General features: G+C 45.1%; 1 protein-coding gene across 3 annotated transcripts in view; it reads left to right on the forward strand.

Moving 5' to 3' along the window:
* WASHC4 (WASH complex subunit 4) overlaps positions 1 to 27,247 on the forward strand; it is a 150,769-nt gene that overhangs the window by 94,676 nt on the left and 28,846 nt on the right. For all 3 annotated transcript variants that reach the window (XM_085894150.1, XM_085894151.1, XM_085894149.1), the window contains exons 22-31: positions 1,434 to 1,588; positions 5,758 to 5,832; positions 6,528 to 6,632; positions 6,786 to 6,920; positions 8,718 to 8,826; positions 9,084 to 9,150; positions 9,983 to 10,069; positions 11,364 to 11,511; positions 11,668 to 11,764; positions 14,523 to 14,719. In XM_085894150.1, the coding sequence (XP_085750276.1) occupies positions 1,434 to 1,588; positions 5,758 to 5,832; positions 6,528 to 6,632; positions 6,786 to 6,920; positions 8,718 to 8,826; positions 9,084 to 9,150; positions 9,983 to 10,069; positions 11,364 to 11,511; positions 11,668 to 11,764; positions 14,523 to 14,719 (1,175 nt within the window). The remainder of the gene's footprint in view (positions 1 to 1,433; positions 1,589 to 5,757; positions 5,833 to 6,527; positions 6,633 to 6,785; positions 6,921 to 8,717; positions 8,827 to 9,083; positions 9,151 to 9,982; positions 10,070 to 11,363; positions 11,512 to 11,667; positions 11,765 to 14,522; positions 14,720 to 27,247) is intronic.

The raw sequence follows: 27,247 nt of genomic DNA on the forward strand, positions 1-27,247 counted from the left end.
AACCCTCACATCTACTTTCTCACCAACCCTCTCGAAGAAGTTGTCACTCAAACTCCGGGTCTCACTCTCAGCCATGATCTCTCTTGGGCAAGCCACATTTCAAAGTTGGCCTCCAAAGCCATACTGGGCATCTTCCATTGTGCATCCTTGGCACACTTGAGCTCCTATCCACCTACAAGGCTTTAATCCACAGCTTGATGGAGTACTGCTCTCCCCTTTGGGCTGGCGACCCTGCCTCACAACTTGCTCAGTTTGATGCTGTAGAAACCAAGGCCTTCAAAGTCATTGGAATCTCTCACGATGAAGCTGAGTCTATGGGCCTATCACTTTGCCATCACCGACAGGTTGGTGGTCTCTGTCTTCTTCCGCATCCTTTCTGGTCTTGCACTTTTTGCTCTCTTTGTGCTTTGTCCCCTCCCTCCCTCCCCACCCCCGGTATCTGCAGGATGCACGTGGTCCACCAGCAATCACCTCCTAGTTGGTGTTTCGTATGCAACCTATGGCTGTTGGTTGCATAATTTCTGGAAGCACGGCTGTGCAGCTGATGCAGTGCCCTTATTACCAGTATGCTGGTACTCACTTTGCTGACCTCAGAGGGATGACAGGCTGAGTCAACCCATCTGGTTTTATTTCAACGATGCAACAAGGGCTCAAACTCAAGACCCTAAGATCTTAAGCCAGCCACCTTGACCATTAAGCCAACACCAGGCTCGTCTCCTCGTGAAACTGTCAAAATCCAGAACCAATGCTCATCTCAATTAACACATAAACACAGCAGTGTGGAAGCCATTGCTTTCAATATATTTGGTGTCCCTCATTTACCCAGGTTTTCCCAAATTTTTTTGTACACTACCTGTATGTGGCAAGAGCTCCTTCAAAGCAAAAACTACACTCTGTGTACTTAATAGACACTAGTAGGGTACCCATCTCTGCCGGGTTTGTGAATGTCTCGCCTCATATGAGGTTGTTTTTTTTTTTGAGTGTGATTGTTTTGGTAGAAACAGGACTCCAACGTAAAAACTACATCTCTGACGATGAAGGCAGGTTGGAAGGAATGCAAAGTGTTTGTAGTGGGGAAAAGACGGCAAAAGTCCTTGAGTTTTGGTTGAAGTGTGGAGGGAAGTCGAGTACGTATATCCAGTTGGTGGTGTAATGGTTAAATAGTTAGCTGTGATTCTGTGAGGTTGATTGTTCGAACCCCTGATGAGTCATATGAAAGACTTTAAAAATGGTCCATACTACTTCCTTGCTTGATGCTCAGCATTTAATAATGATCGAGCATGGACAAACAACCATAGGTTGGCAACCATTGTGCAAGCTTTGGGCTGAATGACCATCTCCTGTTTTGAAGTTCCTTCAAAGCAACTTGTATTATATTATGATATTGGCATTTTATTTTCTGTGACTTGTCCTGCTGTGTTTGGCATGTCCAGCCTACGTGATGCACTACTTGGAACAAACCTTCTACAACCTAAACACGGTGGCTCTCCACGATTCGGCCACTTACAGCGAGATGCGCAGCCTTGCCTCTCAGCGTTATGGTCTCACAATGACCGAGCCTCACCTCCCAAGCCAGACCCTTGAACAGGTTTGGGTGCACAACATGTTAGCCTTTTCATTGCAACCGTTGGATGTAAATATAGTAAAACCTCGTATAGCCAGAAAATGAATTATCTGGGCTTTGTCCGAATCGGTAAAATTGATTCCTGTGAATAATGTCCAGCAATCTTTCCCTCTCTCCCCCTCCCCCCTCCCCGTCTCCCCCTCGACGTGGATATCTCTGAATTCTGCATTATTTCTCATCTTCGTATAGCATTTAAAGAACGCTTTATTAATTTTGCATTACTATACTATTGCAGTTCGCCGCAAAGATAATTTTGCAACACAGTTACCCCCAATAATTATCTGACTTGCTGAGGTTCTACTGTAAAGTTTTTCTGTTTCTGGCTTTGCCTGATTTCCCTTCCCTGCACTTCTCCTTTGTGTGCACAGGCCATGTGCATGGTCCACCTGGAATATTTACTCTTCGCGCCAGAACCTTCCCTCGCACCGCCCCCACCTCCCCCCTTTTCTCCTCCTGTATCGAGTCTGTGTTCATTTCCATCGATGTGCAATAAACTCAGACTGTAGGAATTTTATGGTGATATTGTATGAGCATGTGACTCTTAGCTACCTGATGCGAGATTTCAGGGCCTTCAGGAGGATTGGGGGGGGGGGTGGGGGAAGATGGGAGTCAGCAGCACCAGTTCACAGTGGACATGTGGTGGGGGCCATGTTCCTTAACACTTGAATCTAGATGAAGGCTTTGTAAACCATCATAAGCCGAGAATGATAGAGGAAGAACTTGGTCACGCAGAGACTTCCGATGAGGTGGCAGCTTTATATTTTGGTTTGTTTAGAGATATGATCTGCCCAAGATGGGTTATGACTGATAGTGAGGCCTCAGAACTCCAGAGACAATATTGTTGTGTCCAGTGGGTCTAGCCCCTTACCTGGATAGATGGCAAAACTTCTCCATTAAAGGCTTACAACCGAGACTCGGAGATTGATGCACGTGCGGGAAAGGGGCGAAATGGCAGAGGGGCGATCTACCAGGAGGAGCACAGCACAAAGGGGGGGGGGGGGGCTTGTACTTGAACTCCACTACAGATACACGGTTACAGTTTCTTCTCTCGTCGCAGGTCAAATGCACGCCAGGCAATCAGTGAGCAGCACTCCACACCAAAGCTCAGAGCCCCAATGTGACGGCTTTGTGTGCTGATCGTGCTCACTGACCCAACCAAGAGCCAAAGGCCAGCGTCTTGCTTCACCACGTGAGCCAAATCGCCTCAACACAATTCAATGGTCATGTCGTCATCCTTGACGTGCGCTCACCCTCCGCTCTTGCCTCTGACTCTGCCTCGTGTGTGCGCTCTGCCCTCCTCTCGTCCTATTTAGTCAGAAGCCTCCCAAAATTGCAAGCCCATTGAGTCCGATGCATCTCAAAATGTGCCAGCCTGCGGATCACAGCTCTCCACCAAAAGCACAAGCTTACTGAGTCCGATGCCTCTCAAAAGGTCCAGCCTACTGAGTCCGATGCCTCTCAAAAGGTCCAGCCTACTGAGTCCGATGCCTCTCAAAAGGTCCAGCCTACTGAGTCCGATGCCTCTCAAAAGGTCCAGCCTACTGAGTCCGATGCCTCTCAAAAGGTCCAGCCTACTGAGTCCGATGCCTCTCAAAAGGTCCAGCCTACTGAGTCCGATGCCTCTCAAAAGGTCCAGCCTACTGAGTCCGATGCCTCTCAAAAGGTCCAGCCTACTGAGTCCGATGCCTCTCAAAAGGTCCAGCCTACTGAGTCCGATGCCTCTCAAAAGGTCCAGCCTACTGAGTCCGATGCCTCTCAAAAGGTCCAGCCTACTGAGTCCGATGCCTCTCAAAAGGTCCAGCCTACTGAGTCCGATGCCTCTCAAAAGGTCCAGCCTACTGAGTCCGATGCCTCTCAAAAGGTCCAGCCTACTGAGTCCGATGCCTCTCAAAAGGTCCAGCCTACTGAGTCCGATGCCTCTCAAAAGGTCCAGCCTACTGAGTCCGATGCCTCTCAAAAGGTCCAGCCTACTGAGTCCGATGCCTCTCCACCAAAAGCGCAATGTGCCTCCACTCTGATCACTCCATATCTTCCCCTTGGGGACGTGGCTTGTTCGCCCGCAACCCGGGAAGGTGGGGCTTCTGCCTGCTTGGCTAACTTCTGACGTCACGCCCATCAATAGCATCTCAGGAGCATGACTTCGCTTGTTGTCAACCTTTGAAGGCGGGGCGTTCTGCCTGTTTGTTGTGGTTTTAGGGACGTGTTCCCCGCTTTTATTGCCGATCTTGAAATATATAAACATAGGGAAAAATCACAAAGGGCAATCACATACTGGGGATCTTATTCTTACTCCCTCAGCTAATTAACACTGCCCCACCCCCCGTGTGGTGATGGGTAACACTTAAGCTCACAAGTTCCCTACTTACTCACATAGAGATGCCTCCTACACGTCCACGGACCAAGCAACTCTACACAATGTTATATTCCCTATTAAATTCCTTCATCTACCCCCACAATCGTAACAATATCTTTCCCGTAGACTGATCACAGTAATATATTTGGAGATTTGCCTGCCATTTCTCATAGAGGAAGGACAGGGGAATATGGCATTGTATTGGGTTTATGTGGCCCATTGGTGAATACACTGAAGGTTGTTGGTAAAAATCCCACTCAATTTTGCAGAATTAAGAGTTGGATCTGAATCTTCAAACAGAAAAGCTAGTCTCAGGAGAATTATTATTTCACTGTTAAATTGTCAGTAAAAACCCAGCGAGCTCACTCATGACCTTCAGTCTGGGATAATCTGCCTGTTCCACGTGATACTTGTCCACTTAATGTGGTTGACTCTTATTCCATTCCCTTTCTTAGAGATGGTTGTTCTTAATGACTGTGGGTACCAACCTGAACTTAAAAAAAAAACTATATAAAACAAAAAGTTGATCTTTCATTTTCGATTGCATTTGCAAACAACAAAAAAAGTTGCTTTCTTCCCAGAAATCCAGTTTTTATTTTTCAAACCAGTCCCATTTGCTGGAACATGTTAAAAGTGGGATATTAAACACAGTATTGGCATATGTTCCTCGTTAAATTTTATACATTGGAACACTTGCTTTAATGAACATGTCATCAAGATTGTTCAAAATGTATGTTCCGGTATTTATGTTTATTTTTTGAAGGGTATTGTAGAGCTGAAAGGAATTGGTTGGAGAACTGCACTTGTTGGAAACCTCGATGGAAATCTGGATTCAAAATCCAATAACGAGCAGCTTTTCCACTCTTGTGTATAACGCCGTCTTGGACCAAGTCCATGTGATGTGTAACATTTCAAAAGCTCTGTGCAAAACCCCCGAGATCGGATTTGCTTTGTGGTTCAGATATTGATCAAAGCTGTGGTGAGGAGTGCAGATCCAATATTTTCTGCACTGGGTGAGATTCCCATCTATCACACGGCCTTCAATGGCATAGCATATCGAGCTGAGAGATAAAGTAGGCCTGTTTGAAACTGTGGCCGAAACCGCAAAACAAGTTGCTTATTGTTTCTGGGGTGCTTTTGTGGGACAGCAAGTTAATTGAGACTGCCAGAATGAAAGTTGTTTTTAGTGTTGTTGAAAGTACACTGAAGCTTAATCAAAGTGTATCATGTAGTACTGTAATATTAAAGTGACCGCAGTACTTTTTGACGTTCCCATCGAGATTCTCGAGCGTTATTTTTCTTGAAAGATTATGATTACTTGTACTTTCTGCTTTAAAATATTTTTTCTCATGTGTTGTTTGTGTTGATACGCTGGTTAAATGCCTCGCTTAAATATTAAATGAGATAGAGATAGGCCAATCGATTGTAAATGGATACGGATGTCAAACTCCATTCAAGTTGATGTGGTGTGTGTATGGCACAAGCATGATGGGCCAAATGGGCTCCTCGCACATCATTTTATCCATTCCCTTTAACATTCTGATATGACTATGTTCCCCATGCGAGATAGCTGTACGCCTTTGTTTGATGTATTTTGCATTATACCTCTCAGGCTAGACTGTGGTCCATTTGGCAGTTTTCATGTGTTGTTATGTTTTGCCATTACCAATGCATCACCTGAGGTTTATTTTATTATTTCATCTTTCTTTTTTTCCCTTAAAACCTGTGAAGTGTGTCAGAAAGAACTAAGCACACCATATGCTCTTCTCGTTTCTGTTAGGGCCTGGATGTGCTGGAAATAATGCGAAACATCCATGTATTCGTGGCAAAGTACCTCTACAACCTCAACAACCAGGTATCATGTTCTCAGCTCTCAAATATCGAGGTTTGGGAAAGAGCTACAATATTTTGATAATCAAGTTGTTGGAAACTTTTGGGATTGAATGAACATGAAGGAGAGAAAAGGGTAAATACAGAGAATGCTTGTCACCTCCGCCACAGAACTTTGACGGAGGTTATGTTTTCACATCTGTCTGTCTGTCCGTTTGTCTGTGAGCAGGATATCTCAAAAAGTTATGGACAGATTCGGACAAAACTTGGACAGGTTGGGTGTGTGACGACGACAAATTTATTCGATTTTGGTGAAGATCCGGATGCGGCTGATCAGTGGGATGCAAAACGTAAACTGTTCAGCTTGGCGGAAGTATGCACTCTACCGAGTGCCATTCTGGTGTAACAGTATCTTCAGGCTCAAGACAATACTCGAAGGGGGAGGTATTTGTCCTGGAAGTCAATTAAGTTACCATAGAAAAGAAAGAGGGTTTTGGTCAGCAGCGAGTTTTGCATCGGTTGCCAATTGATGCAGCAACTTTGTGACTCGGAACTGTTTTGAAAGGGATGTGTCCACATATTACTGAGGTGTTTCATTTGGGAAGTTGTTGAGTGGTACAGTATTCAATGTGAATGGAACAAATACTTTCTCTTTTTAATATGTTTTGTATGTCGCAGCAACATCATCATGTTTTGTGTTGTCATTAACCATTGAAACAGATTTTCATAGAGCGGTCGAGTAACAACAAGCATCTGAACACCATCAATATCCGGCACATTGCTAACTCGATTCGCACGCATGGGACCGGCATCATGAACACCACGGTGAGGGCATGGCGAGTTATCTCGTGAGGTTTCACTGCATCCAGGTGGCTTCCAAAGTTCAGGGTGACGTTCGGTCCCTCCGTCGTCATCATGTGAAATCAGTTTTGAGTCATTTTGAACATGCTGATGCTTTGATTTTTCCCTATGCGCCAGGTGAACTTCACGTATCAGTTTCTGCGGAAAAAGTTCTTCATCTTCAGTCAGTTCATGTATGATGAGCACATAAAGTCCAGGCTCATCAAAGACATCCGACACTTCCGCGAGACAAAAGAGCAGAATGAGCAAAAGGTATAAATTAAATTTTGGTTCATGACACTCGATTCTTAGCTCTGAGGAGTCTCAAAAGTTTTGATGTCAGTGACTCTTTCTCCTGACCACGAAACCAAACTCGGCACGGACGTTGGTCTATTTCTACGTTATGTCAGCCCGGGCCGCTCACTTTTCTCGCAGCAATGGGTCAGATGAAAAACCTTTTGACTTCTCTTGCACCTATACTTATTTTTTAATTTGTACATATATTTTTCCTCGCATGTTTGTCTTTTTTTATATAACATGAGGTGGTGGGCTTGCCTGTTTTTCACTGATAGGTTTAATCAAAGGGTAGCATGTTGTACTTCACTAACATATTGCATGTCCATCTGTGAATCTCAATATGAATGTAAAATCATGCCACAGCTTTGCTGGTCTCCCGCAGCCTCTCCGTTATCAGTCCCAGGCATCTGCTCCATCACTCCCTGCCGTGCGCCTTTATAGCATCGGGTGTGTACGTCATTAATGACGCACTGCATCCCACCCCTCTCTCGCCATTGGACCAATAGCCCGTTTGATAGGTGAGGGGACCGCCTATTGTCAATTGTCACTGAGGCGGCCCCTCCCCTTTCTTCTCAGATTGCGCTGAAGCCGCTTTCATGCCTAAACCCACATGCCAAGGCCTACACAAACACGAAAAAGACACATACATGACAGATAACAGACGGAAGTACATTAAATAAAATGTCAGAAGGGATGGCGATACTTGACACACCCAGGGATGGCGATACTAGCACACCCATTAGGATAACTTGACGGTGTCTAACTATGCATTTTAGTGATACATATCTAATATCACGTTGAATTACTTTACACTTGTGTTGAGACACTCTTAAAGAAATAACTATTCTCTATTAAGCATCTTTAACCCACCAGGAGCCTTTTTCACCATTTTCACTAGGAGCCATTGGAACCAATATGAACCTCATCTTTTTAATGAGCAACCGATTTTTGCCACATGGCTAAAAACGAAATAACACGTGTGTAATGCCTTATTGATAAACTGGCATCCTGGAGGATGTGTGTTCAAATACGATTGAATGCGGTAGTAGGAAGGATTTTGGTTCCAAGCTTCTGCAGTCTGTGCTAGTGCCAAAAGAATTACCATTTTGCTATCAGATTGTTGGTTGGATGGTGGGTCTTTACCGACACGACGGTCAAGTTCCTGCCACCTTCAGTCAAACGCCGGGCCGAGACAGCTGGTTCATGAAAGACTTGGACCAGTAACTTCAAGTTTTTGCCAGCTGACCCCACAATAAGGTGGGACAAATTTGGTCTTTTAATGTACTAATGGTAGTGGTAGTATTATTATGAGTAGTGGATCATATTGTTGGTCAGAACCCAGATGACTAATGTTTTAGGGAAGGGGGTAATCTGCGTAATCCCCCCTCCTCCCCTAAACCTTTTCCCTTGCTACAATATCCATCACTGTGGGTGATTGCAGATGTGAGCGTTGGCAAATAAGAAAATGAGAACATTTATACAAGTTGGACATGTACATAGCTCATTGTGAAATGTCACAAATTATGAACAAAACAGCCACCCTGCACTTCTTCGTTGAGAACAAGATGATGATGCCATTTGAGTGATAATATCAGACTTGCAGTCATGGTGCAAGTATCACACGAGAGAGGCGGGTCGTTTCCTTACGCTTTATGGTCGAATCGTTTTCAGATAAGTTGTTCTTAGAGTGGTGTAGAATTAATATTACCCTGATTTCTTTGTTCCATGCCCTTTCTCCTCACCCTCCGTTCCACTCCCGATGCGTGTGCGCAGTACCCATTTGATCGGGCCGACAAGTTCAACCGTGGAATTCGGAAGCTTGGAGTTACACCTGATGGCCAGAGCTACCTCGACCAATTCAGACAACTCATCAGCCAGATCGGTATTCTTTATGGGGCAGAAAAGGTGGTTAGTTCAGTGGCAGGAGGTGCTGTCGAGCAACAGTGCTTTTGAGCAGTTCAAGAGGTTGGGTTTATGATTCCTGAATCACTGGTAGTTACAAAACAAGATTGTGGTAACATTCAATTTGGTCATTCCGCAGATGTCAACCGACATCGATTTATATGTCGGCATTCTTCTGACCTTTATGGGGTTATGTTGGTTGCTTTCTCCTCTTTTATTTCTGCTTTTGTTTTCCAGGCAATGCCATGGGCTATGTGCGCATGATCCGCTCAGGTGGCTTGCATTGCTGCAGTAATGCTATCCGGTATGGTTGTGTGATTGTTTAATTGAGCCTAATTTTGTTTACTATGTTTTTAAGCCTTTCCAACATTCCTCCAGTATGCCTCTTCCTCATTCATCCCATAATTCCACTGTACTCCCAACTTCCTTTTCTTTCTCTCCGCACTCCCTTCACTTCCTTTTGCTCTCCATTCTTCCTTCCTTTCCTTTACTTTTTTTTCTTAAATTTTAGCCTCCATTGTTCAATGCATACATCATGTGTCGATGCCTCCATAGAGTTGGACATGGGGTGAAAATGAAGGATGGGGATCCTGAAGGAAGTATCACTTTGTCATATACTGAAACAAGTTGGATCACCCGATCAAGATTGTGTGATTTAGACTTTAGTGCTCGTGTTTTACTTGAACCGACTCATGATCATCCAATGGTGATGCATCAGTATCTCAGCCGGGAGTGGGGTTGAGCTTGGACTGTGCATGGGCGTCATTCAGAAGATGATGTGAAGTCCCAGAAAGCACTGTTGTTGTTGTTTTTCATCAACTTGATTATTCATTGAAAGTTTTTATTGTGATGTTGATCTTCCACATGTAATATAATGTAGTCTATCAAATTTTGGGGAAATTGCCCTACAGGTTTGGAAACTTATAAAGAACAGACTCGCTGTTATATATATATATATATATATATATATATATATATATATATATATATATATATATATATATATATATATATATATATATATATATATATATATATATATATATATTATATATATTTCACCCGTAACTCGACCTCGCCTTCACAAGGAAATGCTTGGACTCGTTGCAATGTGTGCTTTCTCACCTGTGATGCAGGTTTGTGCCTGACCTGGAGGACATTGTAAACTTCGAAGAACTTGCGAGGGAAGACAAACTCTCAGAAGAGACTTGTGCTGCTGCGAAGTAAGCAGTTTGAGGATTTTTCACGTTTTATTGTTGTTTTATTTTGTTAAGCCAGCCACATAGTTGAGCAATTCGTCTTTGTGAATTCCTGGTGATGATTCCAAGTTTTTGCCTGGTGTTGGCTTCATGGTGAAGGTGGTGGGTTTGGGATCCGAGGATCCTGAGTTCAAATCCCCCTCGGCAGTTGAAATAATACTAGGTGGGGTTGACTCTGCCTGTCATCCTGAGGTCGGCAAAATGAGTGCTGGCTTACTGGTATACCATGTCGGAGTGGCGACCCATCCAGGATTGCGCCCAATAGCCAAGGTGACTGCTTCGGCAGCACCAACACTCTGCACAGAGTATGGTCCCAATGGATGGATGGATTCCAAGTTTGATCAACATATAATATTTAACCGTTAAATTTATTTATCCCCTCGACCCTCCTTTCTTGGCGGACAATTCTACTCAATGGTCAGATTCCACATTGGTTCAAGGTGGTGTCAAATGTGTGGAAATCCCATGTGTGAATAATCATTTAAAAGTCACTGACTTTGGTAAATTGCTGGCGATTTGTTTAGATATATGAGGTGTCAGGTCGGTGGCCTCTGTTGTTTTTACTTTTAAATGACCTTTTGCTCCTTTGCTGTCTCAGCTCCATGGCCCAACCCCAACTCCTCCAGGATGCATGAGTTCTTCCATAACCCCTTCTGGGTTAAACTCCCAAAATCCAGGCCTCATCTGTTTTGTTCTTCTTTTCTAAAGTCTGTGGAATCGCCTTCCTGGGGATGTTCCATCCCACTCTTCCGTCTCGGGCTTTAAACAGGCAGTGCACCATCACATGTCATTCCCCCATCTCTACCCGTGATCGTTTCTGCTCCTATTAACCCCACCTCAAGCAATCCCTTTACTTGCAGGCTTCTGTTTCCTCCCCTCCTCTCTCTCCGCTCTTTTCCTGTTCATTCATCTTCTTGCTTGATGTGTCCAACTGTTGCTCCACAGTCGGTCCTTATAATATTTTGTCATCTCACTCTTCTTCGATGAGCCTCGATATTTTTAAACATAAAAAGTACATCTTCTTCACCACGATACATTTTGTCGATAATTAGGCAAAAAGGTATTCATGAAAGAGTCCCAAGTGACACACATCTGCTTTTGAGGAAATCCCAAGGTACTTTGTGGGAAAGTTCCCAGCAATGATGAGGCAAATTGTCTGGGATTTTCAGGGCAAATCCTTCCAGTGTGTGGCCCGGCTTCAGGGCAATACAGTGAGCAGAGCACCCGTGTTTACACTATTATTTCCCTTCTTACACAGGCAGCTGGATGTTGTGTTGGACATGCTGACAAAGAACTTTGCGGAAGGGACAGAGTATTTCAAGATGCTCCTTGCAGTCTTCGTGCCCGAGTTCCGTAGCTCCAAGAACATGCACCTTCGGAACTTCTACATCATCCTGCCACCTTTGGTAAACTTTTGTTTACCATCCGCCAGTTGGCAAAGCTACGTTTTTTTGTTGTTTTTTTTATGGATATTATCTTTTTGGTGATGGCAGTTTTAAAAGGATTTTTTTTTTTAATTGAGTGCATTTTTCATTTGCAAATTAAATTGTGCTCTTTGCTAGATTTTGAACTTCGTAGAACATTCCATCAGCTGCAAGGAGAAGTTGAACAAAAAGAACAAACTTGGAGCTTCATTCACAGATGATGGCTTCGCTATGGGTTGGTATCAACATCTGCTCAGTCGATCTTGTCCTGTTTTCGGTTGTGAGAATCTAAATTCCAGCTTGACCTTTGTCCCTCCAGTGTGCTGTCTTTTGTAGTTGGCATTCAAGAGTATATCGTCTCCTCATCATTCCCTCTGTACCTTTTCCCTTTATGTAATGAAAGGTATGTATAATATATATATATATATATATATATATATATATATATATATATATATATATATATATATATATATATATATATATATATATTATGTGTGTGCACCATGGCATATGAGGGATGCATCAGAAGACTTGTGGTTCGTCTGTACTCTCAACTGTACCATTCCGAGGGGCGTAACTGTTGAGATGTTCCGAGCTGTGAGCAGAGTTGACATTTTCTATTTCCCCATGGAAGAGCTGTCAAAAAGTCACACACTAATCCTATGCTCGCACGCAGACAGAGACATCAGACAAATGTGGCCGTTGACCTTTGTCGAAGTTCCTTCCTGGAACACACTGGGTACTGACGGCACAATCTGTTGGCAGCGCTTTTCTCACCTCAGTCAGTTGGCACCTTTAATGAGAACTCTTCATAAGGGATAACAACCCACGGGGCTTATCCATGCTCCATCCTCTAAATGCTGAGCAGCAAGTAAGGAAGCAGCACATGCCAAATTTATAGTCTTTGGTATGACTCGGCCAGCGGTTGGGCTTAAACCACCGACCTCCCAGACTCAGAACGGATGCTCTAACCATTACCCCACCACAAATAACCACACATAAATCCGAACCACATATCTTTGGCTCTACACTGCTTATCCTATTGTGGTGCTCATTTGCTTGTTTCATTCGTTTTTAAAACCTTGCCATTTTATGCTGGCATTGCTTCCCAGAATGTGCAGATCCTTGGATAACAACTGCGCTGAAATGCGAATTAACAGTTTCATTCCTAAAACTTGAAGCCGCTTCAGCCTGCAATATTTTCTTGCCGAAAGTAGCAGAAACTCTTAAATTTCACAAAAATACTAAAATGGGGGATGCACTGATTCCACAATTTTGTTACCTCATCACCAAAGGTGGTTATGTTTTTACCCTTGTCTGTGAGCATGATGTCGCAAAAAATTGTGGACGGATTCACATGAAACTTGGTGGACAGGTTGAGTGTGTGACATGGATAAATTGATTTGTTGGTGAAGATCTGGATCTGGATCCAGATACTGGAATTTTGTTTTTCATCTTTGAAGTGATTCTTCACCAATGAGAGATGGGACCAAAAATGATATGTCGCATGATATCTGAAAAAGTTGTGGATGGATTCTGACAAAACTTGGTGGATGGATTGGGTAGGTGACGAGAACAAGTCGATTCGATTTTGGTTCAGGTACGGACGGATACACGTCCAGCCTATCAGTGGGATACAAAACGTAAACTGTTCAGCCTGGCGAAGTATGCGCTCTCCCGAGTGCCGTTCTAGTTTATCATGTGACCTTTAATTGAGATCAAACATAACAGTGGGTTGACATCTAACATGGGTGGTGGCATATCCATTGATGCATTCATGTCAAATTCTATTTTCTATTTTTTTTTTTTTTTAAATGTGTGTAATTTATACTCCTTGTTTTTCATGTGCACCACATGCCTTTGGGTTAACATAATTTCTCGCAGAGGCATGGCTGCGCCACTGATACAGTGGGTTAGAGCAGGAATTTGGAATTTTGGCCAGGGTGCTGGCGATAACTCACCTATTCTTCCTGGACACTATGGTATATTTAATGTCCCAACTAATGCCAGCAGATGGGATGCCGAGGTTAACGTCCATTCGAGGGACAGCACACACATCAATGCCTCACCCTGCCTGCGACACACCAGGATGACATTTTGGATCTGGGCTGAGATTCGAACCCAGGCGAGACAGCTTGGAGGCAAGTGTGCTAGTCTCGGCCTCACTATCAGCCATGACCTTTCCTGAGCCGACCACCGAGCAAAGCTGTTCTCCAAAGCCAGCCGCAGACTGGACATCGTCCGTCGATCCATGTCTTTTCTTGGAAAACCAAAGCCACTTGCAGTTGACAAACTCTTTCCCTGTAGCTCAATGGCCTATACTCTTCTCTGCTGTGGACTGGCTTCCCAGCATCACATCTGTTTCTGCTGAATTCTGCGGAATCTAATGCTCTCAAAATTATTGGAATCTCGCATGATGAAGTCAAGGGATGAGCTCTGTTGCTGAGATCCAGGGCTGGTCTGGGGTATCTTTGTTTTATACCGTCTATTCTCCAACATTGCTGTCTTTGTTCTCTCAGTCCTCCAACCTTCCCTATCTATTCCAGGATGCACATGTTCTTCCAGTAACCTCCTCCGAGCTAAATTTCCAAAATCTAGGATGACTGCATACCTCAACTCTCTTACTCCTCACTTCTCCGGTCTATGGCACCACCTTCTCAAAGTTGCTCTGTCTCACTCTTTCCTTCAGGGCTTGAAGCAAGCAATGCACCACCACCTCTTGGCATCCACTATTGTGACCCATGACCTTTACTACCCCTTAACCTTTCCTAACCCATCTATCTTACTTGCGAGTTTGTGTTTCCTCCCTTCCTCTTTTCCTGTTCTTTCATTCCCTTCATGTTGGTCCCACTCTCAACTCTCCCTAGCTCTTCCCTGAGCCTTGTTCCTGTAAAGAAAGAAAGAAAAGAAAAGAAAAAACATTCCTACATTTGCTCAAAGGGAAGAGTGCATGGAGCAGGAAATATTTTAACTTCTCTCCTTTCCTTTAGGTGTGGCATACATCCTTAAGCTGCTCAACCAGTGCCGAGCATTTGATTCACTGCACTGGTTCCAGTCGATACGAGAAAAGTACCGGTGTGAGAAGGCAGCGATAGATCAGCAGCAGGGCACACGCACCGGCGGTCAGGATGAGAAACTCTCGCAGACGATGAGTCTGACACAGAAGCGCCTCAACATCTACTTGCGGGTGAGGCAACCTCAACGAACCATAGGACATACACATCATCCTGTAGGGAACTGTTGTACTTTTTTTTTTGTATATATATATATTGTCGAAGCTTGTAGGAGAGCTAACACAGAATGCACAACAAGGGGAGCAGGAGACGAGAGGGGTGGGAGAAGGAAGGAAAAAACAGTGTGGAACAGATAAGAGACATGAGGAGATCTGTGGAATGGAGAGGGATGAGGTAGGGTACACAGGGTGAACAAGGTGAACACTACAGGGACTTTCAGGTCCTTGCACGACAAGGACTTTCACGAAGGAAAGTAGGGAATTTGAAGGAGGTGGGTTTGGGGTGGATTAGCGGGGGTAGAAAAGATCGTAGTTTTGGATGGCGGAAGACAAGACATGGTGATGAACTGCTGTTTTGAAGACCTGGAGGGAAGAGTGGGATTGAAGAGAGTGTGGGAGTTTGTTCCAAAGGTGGGGAAAAAGAGGAATGAAAGAGGGAAGGTGAGCAGTGATTCTTGATTGTGGTCGTTTTACCAGAAGGGGGTTGCTGGTGGACCTTAAGTGCCCTGCGGAAATATGGGGCGGACATATTTCAGACAGAGCAAGGGGGGGGGAGGGGTGAGGCCGGAGAGGAGACAGTAGAAGACAGAAAGACCACTGACCTGCCTGTGGTGAGAGTGAGAGACCCAAAGACTCAGCCTCATCGCTGGGATGCCGATGATCCAAAATGTCTTGGTTTCCACAGTGTGAAGCCGAGAAAGGTGAGAGGCAGGCGCACCAGCCCAGTGGGAGAGAAGCAGTACTCCATCAGGCTGCGGACGAAAGCTTTGTATGTGGTCAGGAGCTCAGGTGGGCCGAGGAAGGACTTTGCACGATGGAGGATTCCCAGTCGGCGACTGGCTTTGGAAGCCAGGTTGGAAATGTGGCTTTCCCAGGAAAGATCATATCATGGCAGATAGTGAGACCCAGAAGCTTGAATGAAAGGACTTCTTCCAGAAGATTGTTGAGAAAGATTGGGTGGGGTGGTGGGGGGAGGGGTCCAAATGGTCATTTCGGAGAGACGTTGTGAGAGTGTGAGATTTGTCGGGATTGAAAGACATGTTCCACGTGTTGGACCAGCTTGTGATTTTATCCAGATCTGCAGAGAGGGAAGAGGCTGCTGCTTGCTGATCTGAGGGATGACAGATGGTACCGTAGAGGTTGGAGACATCAGCAAAGAGATATAGAGAATTTTTCAGAGTCGGAGAGATCATTGATGAAAACGAGAAAAACGGGGCCTAAAACACTGCCTTGAGGAACTCCACCTTGGACAGGAAGAGGGGATGAGAGAACTCCATGAAGGGCCACATGTTGGCTGCGACACGAGAGGAAGTCTGCATGCCATGAGTGGATATGTCCTTGGATACCAGAGGAAGAGAGTTTGGTGAGTAGGGCAAGATGCCAGACAGTATCGAAAGCAAGCGATATGTCTCGGGAGATGGCTGTGATTTCATGTCGAGCATTGAAGACCTCCATCCATTGTTGGGAGAGCAGAAGCAGCATATCCAGGGTAGAGTAACTTGGTCTGAATCCAAATTGATAATCAGAAATCAAGCCATTGAAGAAGAGGAAGGATTTTATGTCTGAGGCGATGATGGATTCCATAGCCTTGCTGATGATTGGGAGAAGGCTGATTGGTCTGTAGTTGCAGGGATCTATTTTTGCACCTTTTTTATGCAGAGTGGTAATGTTTGCTGATTTCCAAGCAGATGACATGACCTTGAGAAAATGAGAGTGTGAATACAACAGAGAGGGTGAGCAAGAGCAGCAGAACAGGTTTTTAGGACATGTGGGTTGATGCCGTCTGGACCGGTTGCAGAATCTGAATCGAGGTTTGACAGAAAGCTCTCCACCTTGTCAGCAGAAAAGGTCACAGAGTCCAGGAACAGCTGGGTGCGACTGGGTAAGGTGGGTACAGAAAGTGATGGGTTTGGGACACAAGATTTAGATGCAAACACGAAGTTTAGGCATTCGGCCTTTTCACGTGCCATGTCAGCTGTGTGGCCATTTGAGGCAAGGGATGGGATGGAGGGGGAACATACAGCAGAAACACACTTAACTAGATGTCACCAGGATTTGGAGGAGGGAGACAGGTTTGAGAGTTCAGACTTGAGAATGGAAAGATGTTGTTTTGTGGCTCTCCTCAGGGTAAATACACACTTGGAATCCAAGCATTGTGGAAGGAACTGAGATTGCCTTCATTTGGATTAGCCTTGAGGTGAAGGCAAGTTGTTTCAGGACATCTGCCTTGCCACAAGCTTCAGCATACCATGGGTGGGAGGAAGAATAGGCCAACTGAAGACAATATGGGATAAATCTGTGTATGAGAGAGAGAGAGAGAGCAAGTTTCCTTGAAAGAATTCCCAGTCTAGAAGTCTAGAACATTGATGGCTGCTTGAAGTCCCTGCCAGCTTGAAGTCCTTGACAGATTGTGTCGGTCCCAATGAAACACAGAAGTTTTTTTGCTGAAGTGCCATGGCAGGTGAGAGAGGTACCCACACCCAGCCAACTGGCACGACAACAATAGAAGTCACCACATATGAGGAAGAGAGAGTTGGGATGAGAGGATAGAAGTTGGTCCATGTTTTCGGATAGTGAGGTGTAAATTGAGTCATTACTGCTTGGTGGACGGTGCAGCACACATATGAACATGAGGTGGGAGTGGAGGGGAAGCCATAGCCAGAGGTATTCTTTGGGGTGTGTGGGAGAGAGGACAGTGCATGGTGAGTGAGGAATGGTCTTTGATGAAGAGATCAACTCCGCCGCCAGGACGAGGCTCAGGTCTGTCATACCGGAGGAGGGAGTAACTAAGGAGGGAGACACACTAGGGAGTCAGAGACGTCTTGAGGGAGGAAAGTTTCTGTTAGGCAGATTATGTCTGGTTTGTCAGTGGTAACCTATACGGAAAGATGTCAGGTTTGTGCGAAGGCCCTGGATATTTGAGGTCCACACTGTTAAGGAAGAGGGAGGGGAGGAGGTTTTGGGTGCAGGGGAGGGAGAGGGTAGGACAAGGGAGGAGGGGGGGGAGAGTAAGAAGTGTTGTTGAAAGAGTGTGGGATATAGTAGAAGAGCTTGGGGAGAGGGCTGGATGAGAAGGAGAAAAGGCTCAGTGGTGATGGGTTGAGGTACAGTGGGGAGTAATAAGAGAGGGGGTGGAGGGCAGTTGAAGAGTGGAGGAGGTGGAGTGAGTAGATGGAAGAGGGAGGGTGGGGGAATGAGGCAGCTTTGTGGATGTGAGGGGGGCAACTTTGAGAAGGGGGAGTGGGAGGGGAGAGTTGAGGGAGAAGGATGAGGGGGGAGTTTTTGAGAAAGGTGAGAGGTAAGCTTGGTGGGGGAAGAGTGTGAACGTTACTTTGACAGGGACGGGTGAGAGTGAAGCTTTGAAAGGGAGTGGAGATGATAAGAGCAGGCACAGCCAAGGTGTAGGAGGGTTATGGGAGAGGTGGGGAGAGGGGAAGGATGAGACTTGGTGGAGCTATGGTGAAGAAGGGAGCGGGCAGGGGGAGGTACAAGATTTGAGGCTTTGGGAAGAGGGGAGGTGTGCTAAGAGGAAGGAAGGAGCATGTTTGTGGTGATGAGTGTACTGATTGAGAGTGAGAGAGAGCTGTTAGGTTAGAATGGAGCCCACAGATGTTGGAACACCATACATTTTGGGACAACAGAGGAGCTGATACTGAAGCAGTTGACAGTGAAGAGGTGCCAAGAGCAGAGGTAGGATGAGGGGCAAGATGGGATGGGTAAGGAGAGGAGATAACAGGCGAGGGGTTAGAAGGAGGTGGGGTGAATTGGCACTGATGTTGGGGAAAAGAAAGGATGATTGGTGGAACATAAACATGCATTGCAAACTGGGATTAAAATTTTTTTTAAGTCAGAGATGCGATTAAAGTCATTACGTGAGGGATGCAACAAAGGTAAATTAAGAGAATGGAGAAAAGCAACTTTGTAACAGTTAAACTTTTTAAACACTGGATGAAGGAAAGGTCGAATTGAAAGCAGCCTTTTGACGAAGAGGAAGAAGAAGAAGAGTATCAAATTATGATGCAATACCAAGAAACACACGTGTGTGAAAGAGGAAGTTGAAACATTTTAAGAGACTGTTTGTTTTTTAAAAAAATTTTATTTTTGATAAAGATTATGTCAGATTAGGAAAAGGAAAGGTTGAAGAAAAATGGTGTAGGTGTTTGGTGAATTTGGATCGGTAAACGCAGAAGGAAGCTGGTAGTTCGAGGAAAGTTACAGGAAGAAGAAGAAGAGGGGGTAGAGAAACACGTGGTTACTGGAGGTGTAACATGGGAGGTTAAAAGAATAAGGAATTTTTTTTTAAAGATTAGGTAAAGGAAACATTTAAGAAAAAATTGTGAAGGTGCATGGTGAATGTGGGTCAGCAAAAGTTGATGCTAAAGTTACTTGATGCTGAACTCTGAAATGGGACGTTACCATTTTTACCTTTGTTGCAATTGCACATCTATACAGGTGACCCTCGTGTAACGCGTTTTCGCTACAGCGCTTATTTAATTCAACAACAATGACTGCTACGTCATTCTGAATGAATCGTTCACTCGCTGTGGACGCTTTTGCCGTGCTCCGTCATCCTGTGCGAGTCGTTTGAGCTCCGTCATTCTGAGTGAGTCGTTCGTGCTTCGTCATTCTGAATGAGTTGTTCAATCACAGCAGCCAAAACTATGGCTGCAAAGCGTGTAACAAGTGGCGTTGGAGATAATGATCACGTGAAGAAGTCCAGAAAGTCTCATTCATTGGAGGTGAAATTAAAAGTTTTCGATTGATTTGATAGAGTTGAGCGCTGCAATGATATTCAAAGCGAGATGGGACTTCGTGATTCTACCTTGAGAACCATTCATGACAATCGTGATAAAATCCTTTTGAGCGCTCGGCCAACAACGAATCTCAGTGTTACCAGAACTGCAAGATCTCGGCCTGATGCTATTAAGAAAATGGAGAAGATGCTGACCACGTGGATAGAGCATCAGAACCAACACAACATTCCCGTGTCTGGAATGGACATTCAAGAGAAGGTGAGGAGTTTATATGGTGATCTAACCAAAGATACCAATGATCCAGTGCCTTTTGCTGCCAGTCATGGGTGGTTCGAGCACTTCAAGAGTCGCCATGCGTTCAACAATCTCAAGTTGACTGGGGAAGCTGCTGCTGCACAACAATTTCCAGCTGTCTTCAAATCGGTGATTGCGAATGTAGGTTACACACCAAGCCAGGTGTTTAACCTAAATGAAACTGGACTTTATTGGAAACGCATGCCCAGCCGCACTTTTCTCTCTATCAACTCTGGCTTGAGGCAGTGATTGAGTTCAGAGGTTTCGCAGAGGCTGAAGTCTGTGAAGCAAGGCAAAAGATTGTGGACATGGCCCTGCAAGTGGGATTTGAGAAGGTCAACGAAAATGATGTTGAGGATTTGCTTCTCACACAGGGAGGAGCTGAGCAATGAAGATCTTCTGGCTCTGGACGATAAGTGCATCAGAGAGGAATCAGAACGAGTCCTGAGGAGGTTGTACATGTTAAAACCCTCGCGACAAAGGTCATGGCTAAAACTTTCAAGTTGGTCAATGAAGCCATGGCTATCTTTGATAAACACGATCCCGACTGCACGAGAAGTTCCAAGGTGTGGAGGGAGATGGAGAATGTCCTGAAATGTTATAAGGAGATCTACGAACAGAAAATGAAGGCAGCCACTCAATTCTCCATTATGAAGTTCTTCATAAAAATTCCAGGTGAATCAGCCTCAATTTCTTCTTCTGAGCCTTCAACCTCAACTGGACAGCCTGCCACACCTGAATCAGCCTGCCACAAGCAATATGTACTGTATCCTACCCCAATAATGGTGACACTTATTAAAAAATAATTCATTTTAATGTTTATTTGTTATGTTTTATTTACGCATTGTTTACTGCTTTTTTGAGGTTTTTATGTTGGTCTTTCACCTTAAAAGGTTGACATCTTCCCCATTTGGACCATAACCCAGATGTTTCCATGTTAAATATTTCCCCGATAACACATTTCCGGATAACACAGCATTTCGCGGGAATGCATGCCCTGTGTTATACGAGGGTTACTTGTACTAATAAATGTCAGTGTGTCAGTCAGCGTAAGCCTGGTGTTAGCTTTGTGCTTTGGGTGGCTGCCTCGGGATCTTAGAGTCCTGAGTTTGAGCCGCATTGGCCACTGACTTAATACCAGGTGGGGATGACTCAGCCTGTCATCCTTCGAGGTCAGCAAAATGAGTACCAGTGTACTGGTATTGGGGCACAGCCCTCAGCGGCATAGTCGTGCTCCAACAAAATGATAGGTATTCTGTTGGAGTGCTTGCTTGAGTGCTTAAGCAACTTTGTGAGTGCTCACCAAGCTCCTTTGTTGTTCGTTTTAAAGCCACCAGAAGTAAGACCAGTCGCTTCGCTGATGGAAATACCAATCTTTGCGTAATTGCAAAACAAAAAATCCCCCAATAAAGACAAGAAAAAGAGCAATCAAAGATTGCTGACCCTTGCTAAGACTTCTTTTGAGTGGTGTATTTTTATAGCTTTTCAGGTAAATCCAATATGGCTGCCAAACCATGTGACCTATGATATATGTGTGAACCTTTTGTTCCTCAAGGACAGGCGATCATATCATACGTGTAAAGTTTCGCCTCAAGTTGTTCAGCCACTTCAGAGAAGAAGATTTTTGAAGGTTTTTTTTTTTTTTTAATCAATATGGCTACCGAATCATGTGACCAATGATGTCATCAATTTCTTTTTTCTGTGGATCACTTTATCCCAAGATGACCCTCAAAAATTTTCATACTGATCAGATGTAGTATTCTACATGTGCAATTATGACGTCATAACGAGGACACCTGTGACGTCATAAAAATCACAATCATTCCCCATGAGGAGTACTTGCTATGTGCCAAGTTTCAATTATTTCCTTGGTGCGGTTTCAGAGATACAGAGGTCCAAAGTTTTTCTGTTTTTGCAATATGGCTGCCACACCACGTGACCTATGACATATTTATCATTAAAACATTATACATGAGAAAGTCGCACCAATGGTGAAAATTTCATCTCAATCCAACAAGTTGTAGAGAAAAACACAAAAGTTCTGTGCGAACAAACAAACAGACAGACAAACAGACCCAAATGCAATACCCTCTCCTCTGGTGAAGGTAATTAACTTTCACCCTTTAAAAAATTGTGTGAATAAAGTGTCAAAATAGCTGCTTTTTCGTATCCTTTTCTCGCCTGTGTTGCAAATAGGTGCAAAAACCCTGCTTTGTGATGCTTTAAAAAGTGGTGTATAATCAGCGTTTTCTGAATCTAATTGACATGAGAAACGGTAATGAATGAGACTCACCTTCTTTAAGTGAAGAAGGAGGAAGAGATTTTCGGCCCAGTTTTATATAGAAAACGCCGATCAAAAAGAAAACGTTGCTGTTTGGGTGCATTTTATGGCCCCAGTAATGCCCTGGTGACGCTGCCTACTCTCCTCTCACGCTTCCCTCCCCTCAGGCTGCTTTCCCTCCCTTCGTGATGCTTATGCTCTCCTCACCACGCCTTCTTCCACCTCCCCTCACACTGCCTGCCCCCATTCCCTCAGGCTGCCTGCCCCATTCCCTCATGCTACCATTCCCTTCCCTCTCGTTGCATTCCCTTTGCTCCCCTCCCCTCTCGCTTCCCACTACTCATGCTGCATTCCCTTCACTCCCTCCCCTCATGCTGCATTCCCTTCACTCCCTCCCCTCATGCTGCATTCCCTTCGCTCCCTCCCCTCATGCTGCATTCCCTTCGCTCCCTCCCCTCATGCTGCATTCCATTCGCTCTCCTCCCCTCATGCTGCATTCCATTCGCTCTCCTCCCCTCATGCTGCATTCCATTCGCTCTCCTCCCCTCATACTGCATTCCATTCGCTCTCCTCCCCTCATGCTGCATTCCATTCGCTCTCCTCCCCTCATGCTGCATTCCCTTCGCTCCCTCCTCACACCCATGGACATCTTCCGGCGGTCTCCGCGTGCTATATTAACGTGCTGTTTTAACCTACCCAATTTCTTTCAAAGCTGTACTACTCCCCCCCCCACCATCCCCCCTTCCCATTATCCCGAGGTCCCACTGCCAAACACAAGTCGAGAACCCGTCCCATCATGCTTACCTCCTCCCAAATTCCCTACCCGCTTACCCCTATCCTCATCGTTCCCACCACCCCCATCCGGAGTCTAAAGCGACGTTTGGCAAAGCGTCACTCTCCCCACCCCTTCTATGCTCTTCCCCCCCCACTTACCTAGCCCCCCTCTCTTCAGTCCTCCTCCCTCACTCTCTCTCTCCCTCCCCTCCCTCACCCTTCCCCCCTATCCCTACCCCTCACCCTCTGTTAAGGAACTATTCAGGACTGACGGTTTCGTTTTGAATTTAAAACAGCTTCCCCAGAATGTAGCGTGTATGAATCAGATTCCGAGTGAGCTGACGGGAGGGGTGCTACATGTACGAGCATGCATGCATTTAGGCAGGCCTTTACAAGGTAGATAGCATGGGTTTTAAATGCTCCCGCCCGGTTTTATATAGAACTAGCAGAGGTACTCGCCCTTGCTGGGCAACACCGGGTGCTTCCTCTCACCCCACCCCTTCCCCTCCCTCCATGAGTTAACGAGTGTAGTTGCTTGTGTTCATTTTCAAGTTTCTTGTAGAGTGCTCGCAAGGTGACTTAAGCATCAAGCAAGCACTCCAATCAAAACCATTGATGAGGAACAGCTGGCTTGGCAAGTGCCAGCAAGCTGCTTGGTAACTGAACACACCCTTGCACATTTCGAAAGCATAAAGGGGCTGTCACACCTTGACGATTTAGCCAGCGTATGGCAAGGTATCAAAATGTATGTAAAACGCTGGTGTACGCTGAACTATTGATGTGTTTTTCCAGTTTTGGACATATTCATAACGAGTTGGACGTATGCATAACGTATTAGTAACGTACACAGAACGTTTTGATAACATATTTATATATATGTATAACTTGTATCAACGAATGCTGAGCGTGTTGTCGGCGTTCACAACCTATGCCCAACGATAGTCTAACTTATGCATACCGCGGCAGCGTATCGCCGACGATCACGTGGCGTAGCCTATTAAAAGGCTGCGGCTCGACGATTCAAATCATAACCGCACTAAACATCGAAGTGTCAAGCCGCTGTCACACCTTGACGTTTTAGCCAGCGTATGCCGACGTATGAAAAATTTGCCGAATACGCTAGCACACGTCGAATACGTTATGGGTAAATTTTGTATACGTTAAGAGCACGCTGAAGCACGCTGGCATACGACGTAGTACGCCGAGTATGTCGACAAGTTTTTAGCATGTTGAAAATTTTTCGACGTATGCCAGCGTATGACGCACACGTTCTGCATATGCTGGCCATAAGTTGTAGGCAAGTTACGCGATCGTTGACACACGTTACTTGTAAGTTACTCATAAGTGGAAACACCTCGAGGTAATGTTTAGCGTACCCGAAACTTATTTCTAACCTATGAGTAACGTGCTTTGAACCTATGTGTAACGTATCTCCAACGCATATTGACGTATGTAGATGTATTTGATGTCTTCCGGACGACCACAGAACTTGCTGAATGTGTTACTAACTTACAGTTGCTGTATAATGGCGGATTGGCAGGGTTTAGGGGAATTGGTATATAAAAATGGGGTTTACACAGGAGGAACCAGCCAGTGTTCCAGACTCCATGGTTGTTTTTTGTTTTTGTTTTTTCTTCTTCGGCATGACGGTGTAGACACTTCGATTTCTAGTGTGGTTATGATTTAAATCGTTGAGCGGCAGCCTATTAAATATATTATATTGTTACGTTTGAGGGGGGGGTATGCATTCAAAGGGTAATTAGGATGTTTAATTAGGTATGCCATGCTGTTCGAGTTTACCAGGATCTCGATGTAATAAGTAGCAATTCAGTGGTGATAAGTTGTCTAGTAAATGTTCATTTCTTCAAGGGGGGAAATGATAATTGTCACGTAATTAGATAGGGACACGGGATAGGGTAAGTGTGTCTGCGTAAACCCCTTTTGGTATTCTCTGGAGACTGGCCGTGACGTCACAGGACAGTGCAGCGGATGGCTCTGCCCCGTGATCACGATTGGCAGAAGGCGACGGCGGTGGGCGAATAAACGGCTCGATTGGAAGTGACGAGGACAGGAGGATAAAAAGGTTCTGTTCGGGGTCGAAAAGGCAGAGGAAGAAGATTACAACCAAAAGATCGTGTTTTTTTGGTCTGGAGGCTGTTGCGCGGGGAGCGTCCTTGTTGTTGTGCTGATTCGATCGTGTTCTTCATCGTGTCTTGGAGCCTTGCGGAGCCTCGTTCCTCACCTTGGTTGGCTCTGGGGTTCTGCTGACTCAGAGTACGGGGTCGAACGGCGGGCGGACCTGCCTCCCTCTCCTGCTCGCAACTTGGCGCCAGAACTGGTTCCCTGGCGGCTGTGAGCGGACTTGGGCCAAGACCAGGAGGTCGACAGCACCACGGTTTCTCCTGCCCCCCTGACGAGAGCAAGGCCAGCTCGTCCGACGCCGATCCGGGGACAGTTGCGTCCACACCACGGTCCAGCCTGACCACCAGAAATAGCTACGTGTGTGTGTGTGTGTGTGTGTGTGTGTGTGTGTGTGTGTGTGTGTGTGTGTGTGTGTGTGTGTGTGTGTGTGTGTGTGTGTGTGTGTGTGTGTGTGTGTGTGTGTGTGTGTGTGTGTGTGTGTGTGTGTGTGTGTGTGTGTGTGTGTGTGTGTGTGTGTGTGTGTGTGTGTGTGCGCGCGCGCCTTAGAGGGATTGAGATCTGTATATTCATTGGAATTGTCTGTGTTTTTCCCCCACGCCCGATCCCACACCATCCCGTCGAATCGCCCCGGATCCCTCTTCTTGCCGAGTCTTGTTATTTCTGGTAATAATAAAAACAAATAAACACCATCAACTTGGTGAAAAGCGACTCGTGCCACCTTCCTCGTCCCGTTTGCAGTAGAGCGATTAGAACCGCCATGTTTGGGTAATAAATAAATAAACCGCCTCCATCGTTTCGGCTCATTCTACGTTGACGGGACTGTTTAAGTCCCGTGGACGTCACAATATTATAACCGCACTAGAAATCGAAGTGTCAATATCACCGTCATGCCGAAGAAAAAAAAAAATGAAAAAACCATAGAGTCTGGAACACTGACGCTAAACATTACCTCGACGTGTTTCAACTTATGAGTAACTTACAAGTAACGTGTGTCAACGATCGCGTAACCTGCATACAACACGTTACTCATAGGTTAGAAATAAGTTTCGGGTATGCTAAACATTACCTCGACGTGTTTCGACTTATGAGTAACTTACAAGTAACGTGTGTCAACAATCGTGTAACGTGCCTACAACTTATGGCCAGCGTATGAGGAACATGTGAGTCATACGCTGGCATACGTCGAAAAAATTCAAGTATGTTAAAATTTGTCAATGAGCTCGGCGTACTACAACGTATGCCAGCGTACTACGACGTATGCCAGCATGCTCTTAACGTATACAAAACTTACCCATAATGTATTCGACATGTGCCAGCGTTTTAGACAAATTTTTCATACGTCGGCATACGCTGGCTAAATCGTCAAGGTGTGGCAGCCCCTTAACGTACATGCAAAACGTAAAACCAGTCTCGATGTCCGTCTGTCCGTACGTACGTCCCCATTTTTTTCCTTCCGATTTTCTTGATATTTGGTATGTGGGTAGATGTCGATGAGCAATGCATGACGGTATGACCTTTGACCTGATCGAAGGTCAAGGTCAACGTCAAGGTCACTCCAAAGTTGCGAAATCGTCCATTTTCAAAATCTATCTCCTCCGCCGTTTATGATCCGATATTCGAAATTCCTTCGGATTCTGATAATATGGAACAATATCTAAATTTGGTCGGGCTGGTTTTTTGAAATTCGTCCTGATTATCGAGTCACGTGTCTTCAAAGTTGGAAGAATCGTCTGTGATACGGTCAAAACAAATTCGCCCGATCTTGATGAAACTTGGTATGTAGGTAGGGGTCGATGAGTGATACACGACGGTATGACTTTTGACACGATTGAAGGGCAAGGTCAAGGCCACTCTAAAGTTGCGAAATCATCCATTTTCAAAATCTATCTCCTCCACCGTTTGTGATCCGATCTGAGAAATTGATTCGGATTCTGATAATATGGAAGAAGATCTAAATTTGGTCAGGCCGGTTTTTAAAAATTCGTCCTGGTTATCAAGTCACGCGTCTTCAAAGTTGGAAAAATCATCGATGTGATTCGGTCAAAAAAAATTCGCCCGATCTTGATGAAACTTGGTATGTAGGTATGGGTCGATGTGTGATGCACGACGGTATGACTTTAGACACGATTGAAGGTCAATGTCAAGGTCACTCCAAAGTTGAAAAATCAGCTAATTTCAACATTATCTCCACCATTTATTATCCAATCTCGGCGGAATTTTTACTCCCGGGCTTTCGTC

Source organism: Eptatretus burgeri, chromosome 9, assembly GCF_056783735.1.
Source record: "Eptatretus burgeri isolate ZD-2024b chromosome 9, Ebu_testis_v1, whole genome shotgun sequence".
Classification (NCBI taxonomy): Eukaryota; Metazoa; Chordata; class Myxini; order Myxiniformes; family Myxinidae; genus Eptatretus; species Eptatretus burgeri.